The sequence below is a fragment of the Rhineura floridana genome, chromosome 6 (genome assembly GCF_030035675.1).
Source record: "Rhineura floridana isolate rRhiFlo1 chromosome 6, rRhiFlo1.hap2, whole genome shotgun sequence".
NCBI classification, from domain to species: Eukaryota; Metazoa; Chordata; class Lepidosauria; order Squamata; family Rhineuridae; genus Rhineura; species Rhineura floridana.
In genome coordinates, this window is record NC_084485.1 from 48,897,252 (window position 1) to 48,909,950 (window position 12,699).

Genomic DNA, 12,699 nt, shown 5'->3' on the forward strand with positions numbered 1-12,699 from the left:
GCGAAACAGGACGATTAGCTCTCACTTTGTTCCATCAGAATATCTGTTTTCTTTCCATGTTCTGTAATCTAGTATCTGTTATATAAAGCACGCAAGTTCCTCTTTCTTTCTGGTAATTTCACCTTCCATTGCCCAGCACAGACAATGGGCAATAATTCTTAAATAGGAATCCTGACTTTAGTGTATACATAACACAGAACTGCTGGGGGGAAAAGATCTGGAGTAAGAATCTCCTTTCCATCTACAAAAGTCCTAATGTTCCCAACTACAGGAATAATTTTTATTTGACTTTACTTTATTCAAATGGGCATATGTGGGTTCTTAGCAGGCCAACTTGAAATAAAACTGAAGACTTCCAAACTGCAGAAGTAATAAGGTGATGATTAGGAGTGTCAGTGGAGGAACAGGAAACAGGACAGCTAGCTGTGGACACATAACCTATTGACAGAGTAGGCAGGAAGGGCAAAAACTGCAAAACAAATGTCAGCAGCCATTTTAAATTATCAGGAATCCAGTTTTACAGCACAGGTGCTTGGAGTAGGGAGCTAAGGTGGATACAAGTTTAGACAGTAAGCAAAATTTGGGAGCACTTGCCAATTATGACCCAGAAGACGGTAAGGAGCATAGAGGCATGAAGTGGAGAGGCCAATTCAGGCTTCAGTAACTTCCTATCCATTCCACTAACAACTTTAAAGGTGCAAGGAAAGGTGGCTCCTTTAGGAATCTAGAAAGCTGCTAGCTTTTGCTGGGTAGCTTTATAGATTTGTATAGCAACACCCTTTCTAAAGCAATTTTAATAGGCCCAAATGACTTACTAATTAGTGACATCTTTTTCATCCAGTTCCCATCACAGGCATCTCAAAAAATCCCTGCCCCACCAGGGATGTCAGCACTCAGTCAATTGCTTTCAGAAGCTTCACTGTCTCCATTAGCCCAAAATGTCTTATTGCCTGATAATATAAGTTTATTAATAAATAAATACCTGGGATGGTATTTGTGCTGATTCCAATGAAGACAGATTTATCTGACTAGCCACGTTCTTTTCTAAAGAATCTATTTTTTCGTAGGTTCTCTTCTGCCTCACAGGGTCTTGCTGTACCACTGGATCATTTGAGAGGCTCCCTCTACTGTCCATTCTAGGTCTATACAATGACCTGTTACTAGAAGTCACATCGTCTCTTGAGCTCCTACTATTACATTTTTTCAAGCGATCTGATTGAAATGTGATTTTATTACTCTCTGGCAAACTCGCATTTTCCAGCATTTCTGCATCTAAGCTGCCTTTACTTCCTCTGCATGTTGCTGATCGATTCACCACAGCACGCATTTCTGCAATCAGCTTGTCATTCAAGGCATTGAGTTCACTGCTGCTGCCCACAGAGCCAGGCCTTCCCTGGCCTGGAGCTTGTCGTCTTCCTTTTCTCTTTCTCAGGCTTGGAGAAGGTCCTGTTGAATAGCCAGAGTCTTGCTGACTTATTACTGTAGGATATTCTTGAACCTGAAGACTGTTTTGCCGACTGTGGTGGGCCTCCATATTTTTGAGAACATTTGCTTCTAAGACTTTCCAAGACTGCTTGAAGCTCTCCCTGGAACTAAGCTGCCCTAGTTGTGGTTTAGCAATGCCATCAACAATCACACCTGTAGAGTGAGAATTTCTGGATGATTGGTCAATGTTGACCATATGCTTAATATATTCTCTTCCAACAGGGCTGTACTCAGTTGCAGAAGGGTTTCTCACATGCTTTTTTCCAGCTTGGTGCTGCTGTATACTTGGATGCTGTAATAATTTAATTGGTTGGGGTTTCTTATTTAAGCTATTGCTTGGTGACATTTGGGGAGTTGTCCCATTCACATTTACACTCACAGTGTCCATATCTACAGGGGGCTCATCGTAAATTGGAGAGTCAATTGATGGCTCATCATATATTGGTACTGGAGAAGCATACTTGGGAGATGAAGGTTGTGATGTTTGTGTCTGAGTCCCTGAAGGAGGCTGACAAGTGAGCCCGCTAGTTAACACTAGACAAAACCCTCCATTCTCTGTCTTCTTAATTTGCACTGATTGCTTTATTTCTGTTGGAGCTGCTGTTTTTGGAGTTGCTGGATTTGGGGGTACAGACTGAGGTTGGGCATATATAACTTGTTTTGGATGCAGAGATTTCTGACTGCTGGTTTCTGCGTTGCTCTGCATCTGAAGTGAATTGCTTGAGGAAGAATTAACTTGTCTCAGACTGCTGACTTTGACTAGCATGGCTGCTTTAGTCCCTGGTAAAGGCTGCCACCGGGTAGGAGTGTCCCTGCAGAAAAAAACAAGGAGTAATTAGGAAAATAAGGCATTAAATGCAAAGCTACCTTCAAGTATAAAATGCAGCCACAATGTTTATCCAAAATATTAAAGTGAGCCTCTAATGAAGAGGAGATCAAATTGGGTATGCATGCATCTGCCATGGAGGTATTGGGCACAGATCTACTACTGATGGCATTCTGCCAGGAGGAGGCCCCCAAATAGTACATTCCAGGGATGATTTGGCGGACAGCCTTTAATCTGCAGGATTCAAAGCTCCTTCATTCCCCCAAGGGCCCCAGAATTAGGCCCATCAACTAAGCCAGCCTGGAGCTAGCACAATTCATCCCCCCATTGGTTTCAATGGAGAAAAGTCACCCCTCCCATCTCCTGCCCTGGCTACTCTGAGCCAGCAAAGCTGTGGATGCAGCCGTTGATCTCCACCCCTCCTCCCCCGACACACTTTGCATTGTTCTGTCCATAATTATTGTATTAGGAGCGGCTCCCATATCAGATCCTGGGTTAATTACATTCTGCAGGCATTTCCTGTTTCTGTTAGTTAGTAATGGAGAAAATAATCAAAGGAAAATGCTGCTTTCAGGACATCTATCCCCAATCCCTCTGACAAGCCCTCCCCTATTTGATTTCATATGACACCAGGCATTAATTCTTCATCTTCCAAATTAAATATGGTTTCCATCATTCTTCTTTCTAGTTATAAAAAACTAAATTTCTGTTGTAACTAAGGAGGAAGAGGAAGACTTTGGTCCCATTCCACAAAGAAAAAACAAGTGAACTTGATTTTCTGGCAGTGGCTTCTCCTGCTCTTCTAATGAATGCTGAGGAATCTAGAAGTTTAACACTTGCTTGTTTCTCCATGTACTTGTTTTACTACTACACCTTAACAACAGTTATTTCTTATCTTCTTATATTGCCTAGGAACTACAAAAAGGGTGGGGCCTTCTTCACCTTTGCAAAGGTGAGTAATAGAAAAACACTAAATTGCATGTAGGAATTCATTTCTCTTTCAGATCCAGCCAACCAGGAAAGGAGAGATTAAATATATTACTATAATGATTTAACAAATCTTGTACATAGAGAGAGCAAAAGAGAAAGTGAATTACAGATTTCATGTTATGACACCATCGCACATGCTTCCAACATCTGAATGTAGAGATTCTCTTTAAAGCTAACAAATATGTGTGAGCCCAGTAACATGAACATGTCTTTTTTACATTTCTTTATCACCAGCAAGGAAAAAATGCCCTCAAGAATGGAGAAGCACTATATTTTCACATTATTATTTATTTACAAGATGTATATCCTGCCCTTCATCACATATGGTCTCGGGGCAGGTCTTAACAAATAACAGATAAAACAAATACAATCTGAAAACTAGAATATGTAAAAAGTATTACAATCCTTCAATCCAGACACACTATTATACAAACAACCTGCCAGTTGGTGCTGAAAAACAGAGTAGGAGCCCACCAAAGTTCTGAGGGAAGAGTATTTCATAGCCAGAATGCTACTGCAGAGAAGACCCTTGGTAAGTCATTGTGCGTGCATGTGTGTGTTTTAACCTCTATCAGTGATGGTGCTCTCAAAATGCCTGGCAGGGATGTCAGTTTCAGTCCTCTCCATTTCTCATTTTTCCAATCTTAAATTCAGTTCTCTACATTTCTGCAGTAGTTTGTGATTTTCAAAAAAAACCCCTCATTAAACTCTCCAGCATTGTAGTGCGAATTTCTCCTAATAAACACATTTTTGTAGGCACTTTGGTTAATGTACACATTTTTATAAGCAATTTCATAGAATCATAGATCATAGAATCATAGATCATAGAATCATAGAATAGTAGAGGGGGCCTATAAGGCCATCGAGTCCAACCCCCTGCGCAATGCAGGAATCCAAATAAAAGCATTCCTGACAGATGGCTGTCCAGCTGCCTCTTGAAGGCCTCCAGTGTCAGAGAGCCCACTACCTCTCTAGGCAATTGGTTCCATTGTCGTATGGCTCTAACAGGAAGTTTTTCTAGATGTCAAATTTCTCGTCGTATAATGCATTTTTGTATGTTATTTTCACTCATACATTTATTTTAATGCACCTTTCACCTAACATAGGCATTTCTGTAAACATTGTTTGGTTGGTGGATGGCAAAATTCAAAGAAGTGCGAATTTTGAAGGATGGCTGTGATTTGGTTTTCATGTTGTTTTGGAAAGTGTGAATTTGATAAATTTGGCTTCAAGTGAGAACTGAATCAAATTTCTCAGCCATCCCTAATGCCCACAACACTATATTTAAGTATCTCAAACAAACAAACAAACAAACACAGGAGATAAATGATAAAACAAGGTAAAGAGATAAAATAAACTTAATAAAGATTAGTCTTGCTCTGATGAGAAACGATGTAGTGTGAAGTGAAAAGGATGGCAGTGCCAATCCCATAAACATGAGCACTCTTGAGAGAAACATTAAATTATGAATCTCTGTGGGGTACACTATGTTTCTATGCCAGAACCTACTATTGTCTCCTCTTTCTACTAAGATCCCTAATACCCACTTTCCCACTCACTCTCCCTTCTCCATTTGCAAACAAAACCGTATCACCTGAACTGTTGGAAATCTCTGATGAAAACTAGAGAGAAAGGGAATGAGCAGGATTTCCAGCAGCCAGGGCAAAAGGTTTTAGTATTCTGCATAAGTTTGACCAAGACTAAAAGAAACAAAACAAATGAAAAATTTCTGTGACTCTAACAGTCACAAGCATCTTTGCCATAGCTCTGCAGTGTCTCTAATTGAGTTGGTCATCGTAAGAACAATTATGCAACTTTAAGAATTGGTTTGTTTATTTTTCTCTTCATTCCCCATCTCTTTTTTCTTTTATGTCATATCTAATAGATTCTAAAACCTGTGGGCAGGAACAGACTTTCTTTCAAAAACTAACAACTTTATATAGCAGCTAGAAAACTTTAGGTAGTTTAGAAATGTTCTATCAATAAATGTAATTTTAAATGTGCACATCTTACTCATGTCACAGAATTTGGATATATTCAGGGTTGCCTATAAAGGTCCGTCCTACCTAGTACTGAATGTGTCACTCGTTAAGGTGCAAATGCCAGGCTGACATTTCTAGAAGTCTTGAAAGGTGGAGGAAAACAAATGAAACAAAAACCAAGAGTAACTACATAGCAACCATTCAACATATCACAAAATAGATGCTAAAATTCCTTATACATGGCCAATTTGTACAGTATGTGAGAAGCCAGGAATAAAAGCTTTTTGTGATATTATAAAGCTGGTAAAGTATGAGACAATAGCAAAGGGGAAACAAAACTGCTTCAGATGATCTGGCTGCTTTCTTGTATTTTAGGATTATTCTGGATTGTGATAAGTATTTTGAATGGCACAAAAATGGTTGTTTCTCCCAGAGCAGAAAATAAAAGAGTTCTCTTTCAAATGAGTCTTGGGATTTAATTCAGGCCCACATGTAGCTCCATAATGTGAGTATAAGCTCCAGCAATTCATGAGTTAGTAACAGCCATGGAACCTGCTGTTGGTTTATTTGCTTAGGCAATTAGCCATGGCAACTGTGCTCGCCCATCTTCTTTCCAAATCCAGACTACATTACTACCCCCAAATTCCTAAACATAGCTCAGTGGTAGGGCAAATATGCTTGTGAGTCTTTCAGTCTTCTGCCCTTTAAGACCAAACAGCAGGGAGGATTACAACATTTGGGGCTTTTAAATTTAGAAAAAAAGTGAGTAATGGGGGGAGGGGGCATAATAGAAGTATATAAGATTATGCAAGGTGTGAAGAAAATAGAGAGAATTCTTTCTCCCTCTCTCATTATACTAGAACATGGGATCATCTAATGAAGTTGCATGTTGGAAGATTCTGGGCAGACAAAAGAAAGTACTTCTTCACACACACACACAGCACATAGCTAACTATCTTCGTAAACAAGATGCAGGGATTAATTTTTATTATCATTTTTTCAGAATATATACAAAGAAATCAGAGGAATGCCGAATAGACTTGAAACGCTCCTACAAAATGTGCTCAGAAAAAACTACATTCTGAAATCAAAAACTCAAAATCCCCCCTACTACCCATATATATTAACAAAATAAGGTCATAAAACAAGGTAAAGGAAGCCTTTCTGCTAAGTATTCAGATAAATAGCGGAGATAGTACCTACGTAACAATGAACAGTGTGTTATGTGCTGTGGGACTGAGCCATCTGATACCCAAATCAATTGGAGGAAATCTACTAGGGAAAAACCACCGAACATTACCTAGTACACACCACCTCAGGGATTAACAGTGCAATCCAATACATGTCTACTCAGAAGTAGGGTCTATAGGGTTTCCAGGTAAATGTGTATTGGATTGCAGCCCAAATTAACAATTGCTACAGTACAATGTCAGGCATCCTATATCTGCATATGTTGTGCTGGAGGAACTATATTAGTTTCATTGTTTACAAAACAAATAAAATCATACCATTTCCCCTATAAAACAATTATTTTTTGCTTGACCCTGTAATACCTTTAATCTATAGGTGATCTTTTCCACTACAACCAGTTGCCAGATTTTCTTTTGCCAGAAGTCAGCTGTGGCTCCAGTAAGGTCCCTCCAAAACTTGGCTAAGGTCAGCTGTGCTGTTGTCAACAGATATCTAACCAGTTCTTTACATTTTTTTGGATTGTTTTAAAAGATTAGACAAATTCATAGGGCTACTAGCCACAATGGATATGTTTTATCTCCACTGTTGGGGGCAGTATAAATCTGTATACCTGTTGCCGGGAATCAGAAATGAGAAGCATGCAGTTGCACTCAAGTATTCCTTGCAGGATTCCCATAGATATCTGATTGGCCACAGTGAGAACAGAATACTCAACTAGACGGGCTTTTGGGGGGAAAGAAAGTGAGGGAAAGAAAGCAGCATTCTCTCTATCTTTTTCAGTACGCAAAGGCCAGTGTGGCAAGACTAGCTTTTACATTTCAGGGAAATACAGCACTGTGCTATGACAGTAGGGGGACAGAAACATCTGAGCAGGTGAGCAGAACAGGTGATAGGCAAGTATATCTGCTGAATGCTTGTTTGCAAAGCTCAGATGGCACCAACAGATATTGAAGCTAATGAACAGTTTGCTTCTAGTTGTTATTACTAAGCAGTTACCAGTACAAGAGCCAGCATGGCCAGGGAATGTCAGCATATTTTTCAAGTTTTGCCTACATGAAGCTATATTCTGAATTCATCAACCCACAAAATAAAATGCAAACTAATAGGATTTATGCTAGCTGTCACTTAGTAATAGCACGCTGCTGGAAAACTCTGCACGGTCTCACGGTGGATAGATGGTATTGTAAACTTTAGGAATTTCCCTCACTAGAAAAGCTGACTGCTAAACTGCGACTGACTGGCGGGTAAAAGAAGAAAAAATACACTTTTGAGATGGACTACTGGCCTCTCATTAGATACTCTGCAACAGCGGATACAAGTGGTTAAGTTCCAACTCCATTTAAAATTCTGCGGATTTCTTGGAAGTGCCAGTTACATTATGACAAGGGAGAGGAGGAAGGGGGCGGGATAGAAAGTTGTAAGGGGGTGGATAGTGGAGGAATAAGGGGGAGCTCATTGTTTATTATTAAGATTTTGTAATGTAAAATATAAAAATATTTCTAAAAATTGCAAACTAGTTAACCTATTTCATGCTTCCAATCCTATTTCCAGTTAATCATAGCTTTTGTGTGTTTGCTTAGGCTTCATGATTATGCTCTTTAATTAAGCTACTTGTATTAAGATTCACTACAGTTTAAGCAAACTATATTATATATACTACTACTAGACTCAGTCATCAGAGTTTTGTTCCACGGCACCATCCACACACAAAATATTCCAAAACAGTCCAAAGAGGATTGAGCATGCTCAGTGGCCATGGAATAATGGCTGCTGGAGAAGCTGGGAGGGGAAAGACTAGAGTAGCTGAACAACAGTTCGCACTGCAACATCTTGTTGCAGGTCCCAATTGTAAGTAAGTAATATTAAGCCAGATCAGGTCTCTGCAAAACCAAGCAAGTGTATTGGAACTTATGCCAGATTCAAAATGGGTCAAGGCTCTCTGGCTGAAGAATATCTGAGCAATTTCATGAAGTAATTGCACCATTTAGTTAACTGGAAACAATGTTCTCATGATGAAGCAGCAGACTTTAAATCAGGCTGAAGACCTTATATATATATTATTATATATTGTTCTTTTTATAAAGTGTCGAGGGAACAATACTTGAAACTAATTTTAGGAAAATATGTGGAGAGTTCTATCAGTGAGAGGCAGCTGTGTGTACAAGACATATATGTAATCGTTAAGACTGCATGTTTTCTATCTGCAATAACTGATCACAGAAGTACATTTTCAAAGGAGAATGCTGTTTTCCCCAGGAAATTCAAAATGTCAACGTTGTTCATGCTTTTATTTGATTCAGGTTTTACATAATTTTATTCAGATTTGTGTAACTTTTATTTATTTGAACATTGTTAAAATGGGTAATGCAGTGATTTGACTGTGAGTTTAAGAAGCGTAAGTTTCTTTACGTTGTATTTATTTTTATTTGGATCTGTGTCAATTTTGCTTATATGAACATGTGTTACTTTCATATGGATATGTAGTTCCCTTTGTTAAATTCTTGCTTTGTGATGGTTTGATGACCAGTTACAAACAAACAAATCCGAGTGTAAGCGGCAGAAAGAAGGTGGAGGTTGTTGGGTAGTCAGAAGAAATGGCCAGGCAACACGAGGAATTTAATCTCCAATTCTGTTTTTCAGAGGAACTAGCAGCAATCACAACTCAAAAGAGTTAATTTGATCACTCCTAAGAAGTATTTTTAGCTTGTCTTCTATAAGAGGAAACATTTTTATTTCACACAAAGGAACAAAGGGAAACACACAGGACTGCATCCTGCATATGATAGTATACAAGTGTTGCATGTGTAGGAGAGGCAAAATATCCTTAATGGAAACTGGCATGGCCAATGTGACTCTTGAGCTTTCTCATGAAAAGCTTATGGAGATGCAAATGCTACTGTTTCCAATCCAATGCAACCACAGCCATGATTTTAAGGAGTTATTACTCAAAAGTATAATTGCCAATGGCTCAAAATACATTTGAAGAACACAAAATACTGATCTAGTACATTTATCCCTTACAATCCCACCTGACTTGACCCATCCTTCCCCCAACAAAGATTTAAGACTGGATTTTATTAGTATTTAGAACAGCCCTATTGGACACCATCTTGAATTTTTGGTAGAACTCTTATCATGCTCAAGATTTGCACAGAGAAAGAGTAAAAGCTAAAAGGTGGGCAAAACATTCCTGGATGTGACAGATTCTGCTCCAGCATCTCCACAAACTGTCATCTCTTTCTCACATCCCCTCTGCAGCCTGAAGTTGTACAAGCAGGTACCGTTCACTTGAATGTATAAACTGGTCCTCAGAAAAACTAGCCCGTGGTATAGCACAGTGGAGAGGAGAGCCTGGCTGGGAGTTCAGAGTCTGTGAGTTCAAATCCCTGCTCGTGCCTCCTGGGTGTAAAGGGCCAGCTAAAGATCACCCCCACAGTGAGTGGCTCAGGGGTTACGTGCCCTGCTACCTGTGCAGCCGTGGGCCAGCTGCATAGTCCCAAGGAGCCCAGTTGACCCTCAGCTGGCAGCTGCAGACAAGGAAGGGGCTGGCTTGTGTAGCTGTGGCAAGCTGAGCAGGCCCTAGCAAGCTGGGGAGGACTAGCCTCAGAGGGAGGCAATGGTAAACCCCCTCTGAATAGCGGTACCATGAAAACCCTATTCATAGGGTAGCCATAAGTCGGGATCGACTTGAAGGCAGTCCATTTCCATTTTTTTTAAGTCCAATCACTGTGGGTCTCAAATATGATAAAGCACAACATAAACAAATAAAATAAACTGGGCTGTATCCAACAAAGCCATTGCACTCACAGAATAATGTTTACTCGTGCAACGGAACTCCCCCCCCCTTCCCCAGCACATTCCTCAGATCTGCTCTTGGGGTTCTCCCAAGCCTCCTGACTAGCTTTGAAGAGCGCACGGGGAGAAGAGAGGGAAGTTCCAATGTGTGAGCAGACATTTGTTTTGCAAGTGCAATGATTTCACTGGATTCAGCCTGTTACATCTGACATAGCCACATTGTTGATTGTTAGATTTTTCAATAACTGTGTATATGTTACACAGCTAGAACATCTGAGGACTGGGAGGGAGGCTTCTAACATCTTTACTTCAGCAGCACCTTCTTCATCTGCCACCAGAATCTGAGGCTGTGAGAGACAGCAGCAGCAGCAGCCACTGCCACATGAGGAAGGAGCTGTGGCCTGCGAGAGGCTAATAACCAATTGCTTCAAACATCAGGTCCAGGTCAGTAGATTCAGCTGCAGAGTGGCGCTTGCTGGAACATTAGAGAACTAGGGGAGAAATTTATATACACCTTTGTGCCACTCTAGTAACTATTGTACCATTGTCTATTTTATTGTTTTAAATATATTGTAAGCTGTATTTTAAATATACTCTTTTGGTGGGCAGAGTATAAATACTTCAAAATAAATAAATAAATACAATCTCCTCAGGTTTCTTGGGACAAATATATTTTTCACGTTTTTCCTGAACAACCATGTGACCTAGCATACTACTTTGTAATGTCAAAGCTCAGCATTCTTGGTGCAAAAAGTGGACCTTTAAAGAAGGGTGCCACAAGGGTGCCAGAGTTAAGATTAAGCCCTAAGAAATGAATGCAGATGGTGAAAAGCCTGCTATTTCAGCTTTCTATTTTAGGCCCCACTTTCTTCCTCCTCTATGAAAGCTGCTCTTTGCAAGTTCTTCCACCTGCCATGTTATTGAAACCAGAGAACTCTCCATGTAACAAACTGATAGGATGTGTCTCAATACCAACAGGGGAAAGGAAGGCTGGATGTATTTCTGTTAGGTCTTGCCAACTTTCAGTTAGAAAAAGAGCTGCATAGGTGCCAACTCTATATGTATGTCAAAACTGCAAAAGGACTTGTGTTTTGCACAGTTTTAGACAGGTGCTCTATCAGTTTTGTACAGTTGTCTTTGCCCATATCAGACAACAGTTAAAAATGTCACAGGCAGCTGTTCATATGGGATTATGTGAATGTATGGCTTTATAATATTTTGTCTGCACTTATGTCTCAACTCTGCTTCACTGAAATTCTGTGTCATCACATTTGTTTTATTTTTTCTTCCAGGAGCAGACCTTACAACTCTCAGACACATGCAATAGCTGGGAGAATTGGGGGGGGGGCTGCTAGGGAGGAGGCTTTTTAGATAGAGTGACAGAAATTCAATGGAAGGGAAGGTGAGAAGTGGAGTTTAGCTGAACACTGGGATCAAGACAAAAACAAGTGAGAGTAAGAAAGGTACTCTCAGCACTTGCAATTTCTCCTCTTCATAGGCAGAATTTTTCAAATTAACAGTTGGAAGAACAGCTGCTCCAAGCAGCAAAAGCTCTTCCTGTTGCTCTTTAACATCTCCTGAGAAAGTGGAGAAAAATCATCTTAGAAACAGAACCTTGTAGCAAACAAATCCTTTTCCAAATAAACTAATACCTCTGTCTTCCACCTGGTAGCCATGCTGGTTCAGTAGGACAACAAATACAGACAGTGAAGTAATACCCTTTTTATAAGGACCAGTCAGTGTCCAAAATGCAGCATGCAAGCTTTCAATTTGCATAGAATAGTTTCTCAGGCTGAAGTTAATGCTGTATTTAGACTTGCATGTAATGAATAAAGCCAGGGACAGACACAGCTTATGACTGATTTTTATATTTTCAAATGGAGACATCTCCGTTTCTGTTTAGTCCCAGGGGACTTTGCGCAACTTAAACCCTAGCAGATAGACTAGTCTTAATTTAATTATATCTGGAAATACTTAAACTCATTTTAAGGCTGTGGGGTGGGAGAGACATATGGAACCAAAGCAAAATGGCAGTAAGGTTAAGCTGGAGTTTATATTATGTCAGAAATACCTATTTTCCTCCATATCTATACACTCACACACAACATACACAAACACCTATCTCACCTAAAGAAGAGTTCTGTATAACTTAAAAGCTCATATGCATTTTGTTCTGCAGTTAGCACTAATATAAATATAATATAGATCATCAGTTTGATTTTTGAATTAACATGTAATTACGTGGCGCAGAGTGGTAAGCGGCGGTAACGTAGCCGAAGCTCTGCTCACAGCCGGAGTTTGATTCCAACAGAAGGAGGAAGTTGAATCTCCGGTAAAAGGGGTTGAGGTCCACTCAGCCTTCCATCCATCCATGAGTACCCGGCATATGCTGGGGGGTAAAGAAAGGCCGGGGAAGGAACTGGCAATCCC

The 12,699-nt window shown here is 40.0% G+C and overlaps 1 protein-coding gene across 5 annotated transcripts in view; it reads right to left on the minus strand.

The window, feature by feature from the left end:
- The window catches only part of LOC133387275 (rho GTPase-activating protein 39-like), a 122,365-nt gene that overhangs the window by 28,290 nt on the left and 81,376 nt on the right, over positions 1–12,699 (minus strand). For all 5 annotated transcript variants that reach the window (XM_061631738.1, XM_061631734.1, XM_061631736.1 and 2 more), the window contains exon 3: positions 983–2,297. In XM_061631738.1, the coding sequence (XP_061487722.1) occupies positions 983–2,297 (1,315 nt within the window). The remainder of the gene's footprint in view (positions 1–982; positions 2,298–12,699) is intronic.